The sequence below is a fragment of the Austrofundulus limnaeus genome, unplaced genomic scaffold, assembly GCF_001266775.1.
Source record: "Austrofundulus limnaeus strain Quisiro unplaced genomic scaffold, Austrofundulus_limnaeus-1.0 Scaffold276, whole genome shotgun sequence".
Taxonomy (NCBI): Eukaryota; Metazoa; Chordata; class Actinopteri; order Cyprinodontiformes; family Rivulidae; genus Austrofundulus; species Austrofundulus limnaeus.
In genome coordinates this window covers 258,344-275,502 of record NW_013952678.1, presented here as the reverse complement: position 1 = coordinate 275,502, position 17,159 = coordinate 258,344, and the positions used below count along the sequence as shown (strand labels likewise).

The window sequence follows — 17,159 nt, the reverse complement described above, 5'->3', positions numbered from 1 at the left end:
CTTGGGTTGTTACCAACATCTGGTGAAAATTTCATGTCATTAGCACCTCTAGTAATATATTTACTGAGAAAAATGGTGACGCGTTCAATACTTATTTTACCCGCTGTATATCAAAAGTAAATTTGACTTTGCTTCATAGCCTAAACGCCTTAAAATTGGCCTCTGTCTCTTTAAGAACCTCCTACCATTTCYAACACTCCCAYTTCAGCACGTCTTCACAACAATGTTTCAGATGAGGGGTGCTCTGTGGGGCGGGAGCTCGGCTGCAGACTGAGTTTCAGGGAGGAGCTAGGTTCAAATAGGCGGAGCTTTATACCAGCAAGTGTTTAACCAGCTCCACATGRCTACCAGAGGAGATTCAATGGTTTCTCAAACAGGCATGAATTAATGTGAAATTACATTATAAAGCTTWAAAAAGTTGATWTAACATAATACCCCCATTTTAAAATTCATCACACAATATGCTGTCAAACTTACAGTAATCTTAATAAATTATTAGCCAGAAACCCTTTAAAAGATTACAAGAAATTCAGATGTTTTGGGGAAGAAAACAGTCATTTAAACATCTTAACACAACTAAATCACCGTTAAAGCCCACTGCACTCACTACTCTGAGATTTAATCTTTCCATATCAGTGATGTAATACTGTTGATTCATTGATGTTCTGGGACTCTGTAAATGGAAAAAAAATTAAGTAGAGTGGCTRTTATTTATCTTGGATTTACTCTGGRATTTTCATTGTGTTTGATTCTTAATCGATAACAATCAGTGCTGAGTGTGTGATGTGTTGTGGATTGAGGAGATCAGAGGTCAGATGACTTCACACAGCTACTCCCTTTGTGATAACATCGAGCAGACTGAGGTCACTGTGTGTGCACAATGCGACGGGATGAACACCTGCAAGTTTTGGACCTGTCGTCAACTCTAAGTGAATTCTCTGGAGTTAAATAAAAAGTCTTACCCGATTCGACTCTTATTTCTGTTTCTCTTCAGATACTGAGCCACCAAGACTCCAGTGTCCCTTGGACATCGTTGCGCAGACAGATGAGCGACGTGGCACTGCTCACATCAGCTGGAAAGTCCCAAATGCTACAGACAACTCCAAAGAGGTTGAAATCTCAAGAAAATCAGCAACTTGTGGACTTTTATTATACTGTTTTATGGGAATATTTAAAACTTCTTTTGAAAAAACTCTATAAAATGTAAATGACTCTCTCCTTCAGGTGGTACTGCAGGTGAAACCAGTCTACAGTCCTCCTCAGCTGCTCCCWATTGGAAAGGAAACCATCAACTATATTGCGACTGACCGCTCTGGAAACTCGGCGAACTGCTCCTTTACTGTCACCGTGATTGGTGAGCTTGACCCTCTGAACTCTGAATCAAAGCAAACATAATGTGTGTGGATTGTTGTTAATCTCAAATGTTCCAGTTCACTTAAAACATATMGTTTGATTCACATTATGGGTTTTTACACAAAGATCCATAGCTTTTTCTTTGCTTTTGTTTTTATTTCCTGCTGCCCATGTCTGTGGGTGTGCTCATTTGTTTTTATGAAATATCTCATGAAAATATATCTACAACTGATTAACTTTTACAGTCACCCTGATTCAAGACAGCTGTTAGAGCTCAGCCAATTTTACAATAATGTATTTTCCAGGCACATAGTTCAGTTCAACACCACAATCAAGTAACTTTGTTACCTTCAGTTGTTATGAAAATGCTATATATATATATATCAAAAACAAATTAGAATTTACATAATAGTCTACCAAAACACCTTGTAGTCTCTGTTTTTTCTAACCGTTTCAGACACTCCCACTTCAGCACGTCGTCACAACAATGCTTCAGGGGAGGGGTGCTCTTTGGGGGCGGGAGCTCGGCTGCAGACTGAGCTCCAGGGAGGAGCTGTGTGTAATCAGACGAAAATTTAAAAAAAATTTAGTTTTCTGTATTTGTAAGACTGTGAATATTGGGCCTCATGCAAGAACATTTTCATATTCTTATCCTTCGTTCGACGGGTTCGTACGAACATGCCACGTCAGATTCAACAAACTCTTCTATCTTCAGGAAAAGTGTGTAAATGAGCTGCGTAAACTGATGAATGTRTATCAGCTGCTCATGCACGGGGAGAGGTGATTAGCATAATCTACCACCCCAAAAACACCATAAGGCTACGTTTCCTGCTCCACRTACCAGGAAGTGTCCATTCATAAATGACATCGCAAAGTAAAAAAGAAGAACTTTACGAGTTCAGAGACTGAAGTCCTGCCCTCGTAGATCCAGAAAAAAAGTCATTTTTTAGCAGTGTCAGACCTGCTGAAACCGAGGAATGAAATAACTGCTGCTGTTAATGTCGTGTCTTCTGTGGGTCGTGTACAGTCACAGAAATAAAAATCTAAATCATCTCTCCCTAGTCCTGCTCTGCGTTTCCTTTGGTCAAATATTTTTAATTTAAGTGTAAATAACGATAGCCAATTYAACCAACTTTTGTCGTTAGTCTTCAGTATTACGTTTAACATTATAATTCCAGTTCAAACAGAACAGCCTATTGTCAACATAATTATGGAGTGTGATTTATTTTCAACTCAAAATATCTTCAAACTAATAAAATGTAAAGTTATTAGTGAAGAAAATTCGTCTGGATAACAGCAGACTGACTGCTCGTAAAATATACGACAGGTCTGAACCACACATGAATTTTGTTCGTTTCTGAAGAAAATCTTATGAGAAAATCTTATGAGAAAATCGTTGAATGCCATAAGTTCTCCTAAATCACTCATACGCACAACTTAAGAACAAATCTGTTCAGACGAACAGTTCTTACATGAGGCCCATTGATTCTAATTTAAGTGAACTAGAGGCCACTGAACTATCTTTTGGCTAGTATTGTAGATTTGTTTGTTTATGACTAAAATCTTCCAGTATGAACCTAAACACCAGTGAGACAATATCAAAGTCAGACAATGACGATTCAAAGATCCGACAATAGACAAAGGAAATCTGGGACTATAGACACTGAGAGGGAAATACCTGATCACAGGGAGCGGATGAGACAATGAAGCAGGACAGCAAAACTGCTAAAAAAAAGACTACAAATTAAAACAGGAAGTAAATTAGACAAAACAGAGCTGCATCACAAGAAACTCAAAAACATTTAMAAACGTAGTATTAGAATACTACAAACCATGACCATACTTTGATTTTTGTCAAAGTAAAAATTTTTCCTGAATATTTTCAAAAATACATGAGACTGTTTGCCTGAGCAGGTGCCAGATATTGTTGTTGCAGGGAGTGAAGAATGAGGGTGTCTCRTGTCAGCCGCTCAGTAATCACTGCAGTCGGGGGAGAAACCCCAAGTCTGGTAGCTGTGAACATTTCCATGTGTTATTATGGCAGTGGAACCTTGTGGGTTTTTTATTAGAGCCATGTGTTTAACTTGTGCCCCCTGACTTTTGAAAGAGTCTGATCACAGTTCAGCACTCTGCTTGTAATTCTCCGCTCCAGTGTATGTCTAATTCTATTTTCCTGAAACTAAATTCAGTCTTGCTAATGTGCTGCTATGTTTGCAGTTTTTCTAACTAATCATCAATTATATATATWTTTTTCTCTTTCTGTTTGCAGATACGGAGCCCCCTTTCATTGACAGGTGCAGGTCACCCCCGACAGCCCAGGCCACAAACACAGAGACAGTCGTCACGTGGGAAGTGCCACAGTTCTCCGACAACTCACGTATGTCCGGTTAAATCCTCTAGAGATGCTTTTTTCTTCTTCTGCAGCTCGTTTCTACTGCACTTCAGCCTCTGTCTCCACTGATTAGGGTCAAACAGGATCTTTTCCAATGGGTGATTGGAAAAATGGGATCAGGAGCAATCTGTCTGTGTGTGGATGGAGGGAGACACTGGATACAGTATTTCTCTGTGTCTGTGTTTTAGGAGGAAGACGGAAAGAGAATAGGACCAGAGGATAGATGAAGTGGTTATAGTGCCTGCTAATGTCATTAATGTTAAAACAGAYGGAGGTAGTGGAGAAACACAGGTGTTATTGCCATGAAAAATGTTCTTATGGTGGGAATGCGCTCTCATTCTATCCACGGTTCTGTTATTATGTGAGCACACGTTTGTGCTTGATTTGACTGCTTCTGCCATGCKTCTCAAATCATTTCTGAAATTGTTGTGAATCTGCTTTGCCTTTGATCATTGTTCTGGTGAAGCCTTTTGGAAATACTAGTTTAGAGAGTTTGGATTGTTGGCAATGTGTTTTTTAGATCCTACAGAGAAGCTGMAGCCCAAATCTGACAATGTACATTTGAACAAGGGTTGCATAAGATGTCATCACGTTATTATTGTGCTTTAKTATTGCTTGGACTGCATTCTTATCACTGCCTTTGATACAGACACCTGGTTTAGATGATAGTGGCTGAGATGCTGAAGCACACAGTGAGTTTTGTGAGCATCATGATGACAGAACAGAATAAAAGGATTGGAAAATGTAGGTTTATCTCAACACCATCACGATATTTAACAGATTACAATCACAGACTTTGTGTTATTCTACAGCTATAATTAAAACATAAAACTGTGAGTGAATTTTAACTAATGTTGGTTCAGCCTCAACACTTTAGACCTGAACGAGAATCCCATCACCCAAGATGGCTCCTTGGTTTCAGATGTACAGGGTGAGTCAAAAGTCTCAGGACAGGTTTTTATTTTAGAAAGGAAAGGGCACAATGAAATATCTGAATACCTGAACAAGTAATGGGTGAGGGGACCTATATTTTAGGCTATGTCTTCAACATTACCGCCATCTTGATCTGCTAATGTTTTGTGATGTTGGTGATTGTTGACTTTTGGTATTACTTGACTTCAGCTCTGCATTTGATACTGTAGATCATCATATCTTAATCAATAGGTTAAGTAACTGGGTGGGTTTATCTGGCTCAGTATTACAGTGGGTCACTTACTTAACTGAATGAAGTTTCACAGTGACGATTGGAAACTTGTCTCTGATTCTTCTTCCGTAACTTGTGGTGTTCCACAAGGATCGGTCCTAGAGCCTTTGTTGTTCTGCTTATACATGCTACCCTTGKGTCAGATCATTGAGAATTTTAACATTCCTTTTATTTTTTGAGAGTTTTAACATTCCTTATCATTTATTTGCTGATGACATTCAACTCCATTTTTCACTCAACGTTAATGAAATTCATTCTCTATATAGGTTCACAGCTTGTCAGGATGCTATAACAGACTGGATGGCTGATAACTCTTTATACTTAAATGCTGACAAGACTGAGGAGGTGATTGTTGCTCTTTTAATTAGGCAAACTCTTGGGCAACTCTCCTCTGCTGTCCACTTAAATGTTAGAAATTTAGGTGTTCTGTTTGGCCAGTCTTTATTGTTTGATGCACATAAAACAGCTGACAAGATACTTTTTTCATTTAAGAAAGTTGCTATACAAATAAAKTTACTTACTTATTACATCTTGAATGCCACCATATTGGATTAAGGCCATTTTCCCCAAGATAGGGCCCCCTCACCCATTACTTGCTGAGATATTCAGATGTCATTTTCCCTTTTATGTTTGAAATAAAAGGGTGTCCTGTAGGTGGGTAACAATATGTCTATCTACTGTATATACATTGATTAGATGATGAGGATTGAATTACATCGATGCAAAACAAAAACATTCATGCATATCGTCATCATTTGCCCATTTAACAATGTTAGATGACAGACTTTGTGAAATTGAGAAATATTGTATCGTCATCCAAATAAATTAATATATCATGACAAAGCTGCTGATTTACACCCCCAGTGTTCTGTGAATTTTGACTCAGTCTGTATAAACATTGATCCAAATGATGTCTATTTCTTCACCCCAACAAAAGAAGAGAAAAACATTTGTACCAAAATACACTGACCTACATGTGAACTATATGAGCTCAAGACATGTGCAGTATGTTACAGTGGAATTAAACAGAGTTAATTTTTCAAACGAATCAGTTTCACCAAGACCATGTAAAGGGTACACAATCCATACAAGACCTTGCAAAGCAAGATAATCGTGTACTAGTTTTTACAAGGTGTTTTTTTACACTTTAAAATAATGTTTTTTTAAACTAAATAACCGTTGTCCCTGAATATAGCTGCAGGTGTTTCTTTTACTTGCACATAATATTTGTTGCTCTTGATTTGTTCCAAAGCCAGGTCCCGCAGCCTCAGCCACGTTTTTCCATTCAGTCATGTTTGTTTATTTTGCAGTTGCAATATTCATAATACCAAATAAAACACAGAACTTTGTCTCTACCGTTTTAACAAATGTCTCAGCTTCACGTTTGGCCAGACTATGCTTCATCCTTCTTCTGTTTTTATTGTCACGTCTAAAGACTTGAAGCATAAACAACGGTTTTATGTGGATATGAAATACTTAAAGGATTATCCACATTCCCAAAATGAACACGCACGGACGTAAGTTTGTTTACTTTTTCGGCTGCTTCTTTCTGCAGGGGTCACCACAGTGAGCTAATGTGCACAGTCGATTTTACACCAGATGCCCTTTCTGTTGTAACGTGGGCTTGAACTCACAGAAACCGTGGCACTGACCACCGAACTACCAAGACCCCGAGCATAGATTTATATATTTTCTCTAAAGTTAATATTTTTGTACTTCCCTGCCAGTTTTAGTCATATATCTGAACTTTTTTATTACCTCTAAAGCTTGAGGGGTTTTTTTCAGCTTCATCTCTAAAAAAAATAAAACCCAATAATTAACCAGTCTGACTCGTTTTTTGCTCTTTGAACTGACTGAAACAGATATGGTCTTGAAAAGCAGTTTAAGAGATCACAAAGCTGTGTTGAGYACCTCATTAAAATGACTTAATAAACAAGCATTAAAGACAAATCTTCTAATAGAGGAGCACTTAAAGGTCAATTTACCTCACAGACTAAATATTCTCCCCTTGGATGGCTTCTTCTTGGCCCTCCAGCTGTTCCAAAACAGCCAAAGTGCTGACGGACAACAAACCTGTGTTCTTCAGGCGTTGCAGTTCAAAGTGGGTCTCGTGTAATCCACCAACTCTAACAACTCTGTTTGTACGAGTGAACAAACCCCGCCAGCCCCAAACCTCACATCTCACTCACTAACGAGTCAAACTGATCACTCCCCACCTGTCTGCGGAGGTCCCCCCTCAATAACACACACACCCATACATCCACTGTAATAACAGGCTGCTGCGGCAGCACCGGGTCCACACGACGTCAGCCYAGCGCTGTTTCGACGTCAGTGTTTTGTTTTTCCAGGCCCACACCCTGATGCCAACTCTATATATAGTCCTGACTCGTTAGGCACGCACACACACAAACACACACACTCAGAATAAATATAAAGGGAGACTCCAGACGGCCAGACGTGTGTCAGACTTCTTGGAACGATGTTGCTACTGTTAATGGAGGAGGTGGACTGGAGTTAAACAATAATCACTCATTCTTCCCTCCTTTTAGTAAATTCTGTCTCTCTCACATTTTACAGATGTTCTCATTGTTCCACAGCCTGTGTGTCACGCTGCACACAAGTTGAAGCGCATCACACACACACACACAACTATGTTGCAGCTGTTTCCATCACTTTGTATTCATTACATCTACACAAGTCATCCAGATAGAATTTATATTGTTCTTTAAACTAACAGCTATGATTTACTATTTTAAGTCCTGAAATATGAACCAAAGCCAACACCGCCCCCTGCAGGAGTTAACAATTTTSATGCAAAATATTAAAAGATTTTAAGGAAAAAAAAACAACAAATGCTATTTACTAACAAAGTTTGTATATTTGTAAAAACTTTACGATTTTATTTGGACATATTGTTTTACCTGTTGACTTTTTTTAATATCAGTAAGGCTGCATCGCATGAAGAAAATAAAGATATCTAGTATTCATTGTACTCTGTTATATTGTTAAAATAGTTATAGTTTGCACTCAGATTACACTGAACAATTACAGCCATCTAAAAATATGTCAGTGTCAACTTTATTTATAAAGCACTTWAAAAACAGCAATCAACTGCACCAAAGTGCTGTACAGCWTTCATAAAACTGATAAAAACACATYGAAGTAAAACCATAAATTAAACAGACATAACACATAGAATACAATGYAAACCATTATAAAAATGCCAGAAAATAGAAAAGAGTTTTCAGAAGAGATTTGAAGTGTTCCAGACTATGGGCAGATCTAATATTGAATGGTAAKTTGTTCCACAACTTAGGAGCAGTGGCAGCAAATGCCCGGTCTCCTCTGCTATCTAAAAATAAGTTAAAAAAATGCTAAATTATASTCTGAATCTTCTCAATTTAAGTGAAATAATCTCCCAGTGCAGAAAGACAGMCATTTATTGAAATAAGGAACCTTTCCAGGCTGACAAGATTAATAATCTAACATACTCTGCTCTTGCCCAGTGTGTCAGTCTTAAAACAAGATCAAAAATATTTTTAGACTGGAGATAAGATTGCAAGTCTTATTTAGCTGGACAATTTTTGTTATTATTATTTTTTTTCCAATGTTGAACACCTACTGTATGTAGTTCATGTGTCTTTCTATTTGTTTTAGGTGGTCGCCTCACAGTAAACAGCAGCCACAGTCCAGGCTCGCTGTTCCCCGTAGGAGACACTCTGGTGCAGTACACTGCAACTGATGCTGCAGGAAACAGCCGAACCTGTAACCTCACTGTAACTGTGCAAGGTATCATACAGGCACATCATATCATAAAGACCTAAAGCTTGTGCATTATTTTTGCTAAGTGTCTWTAGGGTAATTTATTTCTGTGTAAAATGTTAGTGGTATGCTGTATTTTGTGCAGGGACGACCTGTGACCAGCCGTATGTTCCTGTAAATGGAGAGTTTGTTTGCTCTGAAGAGGACGAAGGTGTTAACTGCACCCTGCAGTGTAAAGACGGTTACAGCTTAGCTCAGGATGCCGTGCACAGCTACTTCTGCGCCCACAACGGCATGTGGGAGCCTCCGTCCTCCTCAGACAGACCTGACTGCTCTTGTGAGTGCAGCTTGTGATAATCTATTAGCAGGTTTTATAAATATGTTTCTGACGGGTTGTAAAAAATTCACTTATAAAGTAAAAGCCTTTTCTGTTCTATTTACTGTTTACCAGTGAACCGTATAGCAAACAATGGATATAAGCCTTTTGAAATGCTGTTCAAAGCCTCTCGATGTGATGATGCAGACCTGGTCAAGTCATTTGCAGGGCATTTTAATGCTAAACTAGGAGGCATGGTAAGGACCTGTCGACAAATACACTCTGATTAACTCAAATACATAAAACAGCTGTTAATTATTTGATTCTCCACAGCTCCCTGGCATTTGTAGCAGCGATGAAATCACCTGCAAGCTAGAGGTGATGTCACAGGGTCACTGTCTGGAGTACAATTACGACTATGAAAATGGATTTTCAATCGGTACGACTACTAATATGTAAAACATTCAACCTGTAGTTTGGGTTGAGCTTTTTATCAGCTCATCATTCTTCCCTCTTGTTGCCATTCGAACAGCTCCAGGTGGGTGGGGAAACAGCTGGGACTCTCAGGGCTCGCAGGACTACGCTTACTTCGAGTCGGGCTTCGCCACAGGCAGCCGGCAGCAGCAGGACGGCAGCAGGAAACCTCATCCCCGAACAAAAAGGAGCAGGAAGATAACAGGCCCCACAAGAGACCATAAGATCCAGATTTATTTCAACATCACAGGTAGAAAGAAAATGCTTCTGCTGGTAAACATTACAGGATGTTTTATGTTTTTTGGTACCACTTTAAAATAAGGCTCCCCGTATAAATGACTTATAAAGAGTTTATAGATAGGTTATTAATTCATCTGTAAACACTTTATAAATCATTATTAAATGTTTATTATGCAATGCAATGATTAAGGATGAGAAAGACGTACATATTACATCTAAAAKGTGTTATATTAAACATTTCAGACTGGTTTACTACATTGTAAGCACAATAAYGAGAAGAAACACATTTAACATAATATTGTACTGTATTACTGCTTTATAAATATTCACAACTGTCAAAGGGAGACTTATTGTAAAGTGTAATACAGTACACTATTTATAAATGACAAATAAGCATTTATAAATGCAAAAAGTTAGTCTTTAATGTGAAAAATCATCATTTTTAAAACTTTGTGTTGATTATCAATATTTGAAATTATTGTTCAAACATGTAACTACTATAAACAATGTTGATGTATCAAAAAAGTAAAAAAATAAACATCATGTTAACATTCCAAATAATCCCACCTAATCCAAAATGTGAACAGTTTTACACTTTGCAATAAGGATCCCTTTAATATTTGTGAATATTTATAATACAGTAATATAGTACAATTATATATGTTAAAATATGTGTTTCCTAATCATTATTGTGCTTACAAGATAAACTAGTCTGAAATGTTTAATACCAAACAGATTTGGCCCAGTATTTAGAAAGAAACCGGATAGTTTAATATTTTTTTGTCCTTAATTAATGTATAATAAACACTTATTAATAATTTATAAAGCGTTTACAGATGAGTTAATAACCTATCTATAAACTCTTTATAAGCCATCTATAAGAGGAGCCTTGTTGTAAAGTGGTACCTTTTTTTAAATTTGGCATTTTTTACCATCTGTTGTTACTGTAGTTCAGTACGTTAAATGTTCTCCATTCTCCCAGCAAGCATCCCTTTGCCCCTGTCGAGGAATGACTCCGTAGAGGTGGCCAATCAGAAGAGGCTCCTGCGGACCCTGGAGCAACTGACCAATCGCCTGAAACGAACTCTAGCCAAGCAGCCATTGTCCAGTTTTCACGTCTCTTCAGAAATGATCGTTTCAGATCCCAGGTCGCTGGAGAGCAGGAAGGCCTCTCTGTTCTGCAGACCGGGCTCGGTGCTCAAAGGCAGAATGTGTGGTAAGGTTGAAAAAAAGAGTTCATCCACCTATAAATTACAACATACAAAATACATAAATATTCATGTTTTTAAGGAAATCACTGATTGATTGTTCTTCTACAGTACAATGTCCTGTAGGAACATATTTTTCTCTAGAACATAAWGAGTGTGAGAGCTGCTGGTTGGGGTCCTACCAGGACCAGGAGGGTCAGCTGGAGTGTAAGTCTTGTCCTGAAGGGACCTCCACAGCCTACCTGCATTCCCGCCGCATGACTGAGTGCAAAGGTGGGTTTCATGCACAAGCTTCTGTCTTTGTATTCATCACTTGKTAAACAAGTGAAATGCAGCACAGCTGAAATGATGCATTTTCTTGTTTCTGTTTTTCTGGTGGCGTTGTGATCAGGTCAGTGTAAACCTGGCAGTCACTCTCTGAACGGGTTGGAGATCTGTGAGTCGTGCCCGCTCGGTCACTACCAGCCTGGCTACGGTGCCAGAAAGTGCCTGGTGTGTTCTGGTGGGACTTCCACGGTCACCAGAGGAGCAGTGGATGACACAGAGTGTGGAGGTGATGCAGTTCATCCTTATTGTTTCATCATTTAAAGGGGGTATTATGTATTGTCCAAGCACATGCTTCAATTCTAGACCAAAATCAAGTAACAATGTTACCTTCAGCTGTTAGTAAAATCACTTACTCGAATGATCCCACATCGGACCCAGAAAGTACGTTTCTGAAGAACCGGAGTGAGTACAGAGGCTCTTACAAGGTGTTTCAGCTTGGTAATATATCTTGCAGTCATCCTCTCAGATACATTTCGCAAAGAAACTATAAATACAGATCATTATGAAGCTGTGTTTTGCAATGAAATCGTGGTGATTTATAAATAAATATTTCTCCTGTCGCTGGCCTGGTGGAGCTGTGTGGGGGAGGCACATGGGAGGGGTGCTCTGGCTGCAGTCTGAGCTCCTGGGAGGAGCTTTGTGTAAATAGGAGGTGCTTTGTACCAACATTTAGACAGCTCCAGGGTTCAAGGATTCCTCAAACATGCATGAATGAGTCAAAGCAACACTCTGGGTATGTTTTTGATGAGGAATGACATAACATGCAATTTTGAATAAAACTCTCCCTTTAACTTTTTTCCTTTTGACTTAATTATATTTGTGTTTTACAGAATGGCAGCTGGAAAGAAAATCAATTTACAAATTCTAAACAAAAATCTTTGTTTTAATCTTTTGATCTTTGTTTTTAGACATTTGTAACAAATTTAGAAATCAAATATAATTGCCATTTAGAGATGGATAGATGTGGCAATGTGGAAAACTTTAAATACTTTAAATTAAAATACACAAATAGCTTTTAAAATATTGACTTTGAGTTAGTTTTTCTTTTCCACCTATGAATGCTATTTTTGCAACCATCTGAAATGACTGTAACACTTTTCTTATTTTCCCTTCCACTGGTCTCTCTTTTTACAGTTCCCTGCAAGGCGGGYCATTTCTCTCGCACCGGTCTGGTTCCCTGTTACCCATGTCCAAGAGATTATTACCAGCCTGACCACGGACGCTCCTACTGCCTCTCTTGTCCTTTTTATGGAACCACTACGATCACAGGGGCGTCCAGCATACAGCGCTGCTCCAGTGAGTCTGCCGGGCTAGATATCTTGATGTTTGAGTGTTAGCAAAGTGAAAAGTGGACACAGAAAGGAAAGTATAGCATACATCAAATGGTCACAGACCCTACTGGCAAGGACTTCAGTCATCTTGACTACTCAGCACCCCAAAAATAAAGACCYTTGATGAGTTTTCCTCAACTAGTTTTCTCTGATATTGTGTCTTTTCTGGGTATTATTGTAAGGTTTTGGGTCGAGCTTTCTTGCCAAGGAGGAAAGTGTAACAACTGCACCAGAATTGGAGGTCAGTGAGGACTACCAAGCCAGCAGTCAGGTTAGTTTTCATATTTTATTTTTCTTTGTTTTTTTCCATTTTCTCTTTATTAAATTTTTTTCATTATGGTACAAAAAACAAATAGAACAAACAACAGAAGATATCATATACGTACATCAAACTAACCAATCATACAGTATATACAGTATATGTTTGTTGAAGAAATTTAGGAAGTTCTGCCAAGTTGAGTAAATAAATGAAATCTGTGCAGAACCTTGAATTGCTAGAGACCATGCAAAATGAACATATCCTTACTTTAGCAGTCTCTCACAATGTTGTGGAGGTATTTTGGACCACTCTTGTTTCAGCTCTTTGATGTTTGTGTGCATCAGTTCCTGCATGCCTCTATTATGATTCCTACAATACTTTGTTTATGGTTCACTCAGGGGATGCAAAAGAAGCCCAAGTCATTWTCATGAAAGTGAATAAGAAGTCTGATTTATTATTTCCACAGATTTTCCATGAGTGCTTCCTGAATCCCTGTCAGAATAAGGGAACATGTGAGGAGGTTGGAGCTGGTTATGTTTGCACCTGTATGCCTGGTTTCACAGGTAAAACACCTGACATTTACTGGACATTCACTGGTTTTTAAATTGCACAACCCTGACTATTATTGTTTTTCTGGTCACTTTTATCACTGGATCTAATTGCACCACTCCAGCTATATTGTCTGCTCTGATTACTGTATTTAACTGGTGTACATATGTTTTATATTTTATATTTTATTACGTTTTTTCCTTTATCCTTTGTTTTTTTATTTGTTATATTTTATACCTATTTACAGCGAAGCAAATTCCTAGTCTGTGAATCCTGTTAATTGACAATGGCATTAAAACTGRTTCTGATTGAACTGCTGTAGTTGTGTTACTTCAGTGTTGTTATTCTGCTGTTATGTGGTTGGTATTCACCTAACTACATTATTAATGGCTTGCTGCTGTTCTGAARGCCGTTAGAGTCAGCCTGTGAGTTTTGTCCCTCAGGTGCGAAGTGTGAGATCGACATAAACGAGTGTGACTCTGCTCCATGCCAGAACGGAGGCCTGTGTAAGGACGGGATGGGAGACTTCCAGTGTCAGTGCAAACCTGGATTTTTAGGTAGAGAAAGTTAAGCTGTTTTTCTTTGTTTTTTGTTTTTTTGTTGTTGTTTTTTTTACAAAAAAATGTGAGTTTCACAGATTGTTAAAACTCTGAAAGGAATTGTGTCTGTCTGTTTCAGGCTCTCTGTGTGAGGCCGAGGTAAACGAGTGTATCTCCTCCCCGTGTCTGAACGAAGGAGTGTGTGTGGATGAAGTCAACAAGTTTACCTGCAGCTGTACCGATGGCTTCACAGGTTAGTCAGTATCACATATATTGAAGATAAATAGACTTGGTTTTTGTTTTGTGTTGTTTTAGTTGTAAAGGCATCTAATGACGGTTCTAAATGTGTCTATTTAGATCATTTCTTTTCTTCTGTACGTTTTTGGCACAGAACTTGTTCCGCAATTTCTATATCAAAATGTTCAGCTCCTAGAGAACATTTTTGGTATTTCAACAATTTATAGTTCTTGAGATATTTAGCTTTTTCTGCCATGTTTTTCTTTTTGAAAATTRAAGGAGTTGTTTTAAACATCCTTAAAGCCTTTCAAAATTATCATAAATCTTTACCTGTTGTTCTGGATCAGATTTTTAAATTCCTTTGTACTAATTTGAGCTTCCTTCAGCTTCTGTTTTGATGATTTTAGCTTTTTCTGCCTTTTTTAGCTATCACTATGATTTAGCTAATTTTAACTTATTTGTGCTACTTTCAGAGGATTTTTGTTTTTAGCTACTTTTTAGCTAATTTGAGCTTTTTTCAGCTAAGTTCACCTTTTTGTTATAATTTGAGCTGGCTATTTAAGCCAGCTGAAATTAAAAGAGCATGTGTTTGCCTATTTAAGGCAAACACATGCTCTTTTAGTTTCTTTGTTGCTACCTTTTTTTGGATTTATTTTTGGCTAGTTTCAGCGTTTTTTAGCTATTCAACAAAAATMGTTCAGCATTCACACTGCATGTTCCCAGAAAATGTTAATTCTCTAGTTAGTTAGATGTTTTTAGACCTAATCTCAGACTGACCAGAAGACAATTAGTGCAACACTTAGACTGATATAGTGCTGTAGGTTCTGGGGAAAAGTTATGAACATTTATCTTACTTGTTGTAAATAGCTCTTTAAATGACCTCAGTTTTGAAAAAAATAGTTTGATTTTAAGTGGACTGACCAGCTCAGTCCAAGCAGAGCCACGACCAAAATGGGGAATAAATCTACAGTACTCTAATCTCAAAAATGTCATGTGCTTTGCTGCTCATAGAACCTCTGAACCACCTGTAAGGTAATCAGCCATGATAATGTTCTCTAACGTGTTTGTTTCCTTTCCTCAGGGTCTCGTTGTGAACTGGAAATCAACGAGTGCCTGTCCAGCCCGTGTCTGAATGGAGGTGTGTGTGAGGACCTGACAGCAGGTTACAGCTGTAACTGTGCAGTTGGATTCTCTGGGGATCGCTGTGAGATCAACGTTGAYGATTGTTACAGCGCTCCTTGTTTACACGGAGGTTCATGCATAGATGCTGTAAACRGTTACAGGTAACGATTGTTGTACTGACTGAAGCTGCTTTCTGCATATCTTTATTACACACAGATGTTTTGTTGTTACCTGTTGGAGATGCAGTGTCTTCACAGGCAGTGGTGTCTCTCTTTGTGTCTCAGGTGTCAGTGCGTGGAGGGCTACCGAGGCCGACTGTGCGAGGTGGACATAGACGAGTGCAATCCTAACCCCTGTGCGAATGGCGCCAGCTGCTTCGACGGTCTGGGATCTTTTACCTGCCGCTGCCTCCCTGGGTTCAACGGAACCAGGTGTGAGACAGGTACTACTGTATAGAACTGATAACACATCATCATGGCCACTAACGAGGAGGAAACCTGAGGAAGACATGAGAAAGTGTCGTTTGCCGATGCATGCGTTTTAAATTAACCGCCTCACCAAGATTTTTAATCTTATAGTTACACAAACTCAACTTACAGAAATGTATTTTTTTTTGTATATAAATTTAAATTTCCTGTGTCCTCTCAGAAATGTCGTCTGCCTTCAACCTGGACTTTGAGGTGTCTGGTATCCACRGTTATGTGATGATGGACGGAGTGATGCCGGCGCTGACAGAGATCACCTGCACCTTCTGGATGAGGTCGTCAGACACCACTAACTATGGCACACCTGTTTCCTACGCTGTGGAAGGAAGTGACAACGCCTTCCTTCTCATAGACTATAACGGGTCAGTGATGCAGCAACACAGTTATATGAAGTTATTTCTTGTTTTCTAACATCTGCTCTGTCTGCAGCTGGGTGCTGTACGTGAACGGTAAGGAGCGGATCACTGACTGTCCCGCTGTGAACACGGGTCAGTGGTTCCACATCGGTGTGTCCTGGAGGAGCTGGGACGGAGACTGGAGGATCTACATCAATGGGAAGCCCTCAGACGGAGGCAAAGGCCTGTCAGTCGGCACCACTATCCCAGGTGTAGTGCTATCCTCAGCCTGGTTACACATCGTTTTAACCAGTTTCTTTCTTTAGGGTTCACTTCCTTATTTTTGAGTTGTTAACCTCAGTCCTAACCCTTTTCTTTAGGTGGAGGGGCACTTGTTTTAGGTCAGGACCAGGATCAGAGGGGAGAAGGCTTTAACCCTGTGGAATCTTTTGTTGGGTCCATCAGTCAACTCAACATCTGGGATCGGGTTCTTACCCCCCAGCAGGTAAATGTGAAAAATACCTCCTTTATTTCAGCTTTACCTCAGTAACTCTTCTGTGGGTTTTGTAGCAGAGCTGTAGCATTTTAACATTTTAAAATATCATCTTTGATGTTTCTGTCAAATCTCAGAAATACTTTCCTGCATTTTTTTGTTCTATGGTTTTTCAGTTTCAAAATAAAATGAGAAAAAAACTAATTATATATACTGTATATATATAACAAAACTAGAGAAACAGCAATTGCAAAAATAAAGGCTGCATTTTTGTTTTTTTAAATGTTAAAGCAAAGATGAGCTTTACATTTTTAGCGCACCATTTGGGACCTTCTGGCTGAACCGGAAAATATTGCCTGAACTCCAGGATCATTACATTTTCACTTCTCACCGTGGATGTGTTGGTCCTATTTAGAGTCAATGGTCCTCATGCAAGAACCGTTCGTGCGCACAAATTTGTTCTTAAGTTGTGCGTATGAGTGATTTAGGAGAATTTGTGGCATTCACCAATGTTTTCATATTCTAAGATTTTT

At 38.8% G+C, this 17,159-nt stretch overlaps 1 protein-coding gene across 3 annotated transcripts in view; it reads left to right on the top strand.

Moving 5' to 3' along the window:
- The window catches only part of svep1 (sushi, von Willebrand factor type A, EGF and pentraxin domain containing 1), a gene marked incomplete in the record, with an annotated part of 133,423 nt that overhangs the window by 87,807 nt on the left and 28,457 nt on the right, over positions 1-17,159 (top strand). For all 3 annotated transcript variants that reach the window (XM_014021032.1, XM_014021033.1, XM_014021036.1), the window contains 21 exon segments: positions 995-1,110; positions 1,225-1,354; positions 3,623-3,730; positions 8,607-8,738; positions 8,857-9,048; positions 9,163-9,284; positions 9,361-9,466; positions 9,560-9,751; positions 10,724-10,957; positions 11,061-11,222; positions 11,341-11,502; positions 12,411-12,572; positions 12,790-12,878; positions 13,333-13,429; positions 13,859-13,972; positions 14,094-14,207; positions 15,273-15,474; positions 15,598-15,755; positions 15,962-16,160; positions 16,228-16,403; positions 16,514-16,638. In XM_014021032.1, coding sequence (XP_013876486.1) covers positions 995-1,110; positions 1,225-1,354; positions 3,623-3,730; positions 8,607-8,738; positions 8,857-9,048; positions 9,163-9,284; positions 9,361-9,466; positions 9,560-9,751; positions 10,724-10,957; positions 11,061-11,222; positions 11,341-11,502; positions 12,411-12,572; positions 12,790-12,878; positions 13,333-13,429; positions 13,859-13,972; positions 14,094-14,207; positions 15,273-15,474; positions 15,598-15,755; positions 15,962-16,160; positions 16,228-16,403; positions 16,514-16,638 — 3,092 coding nt within the window.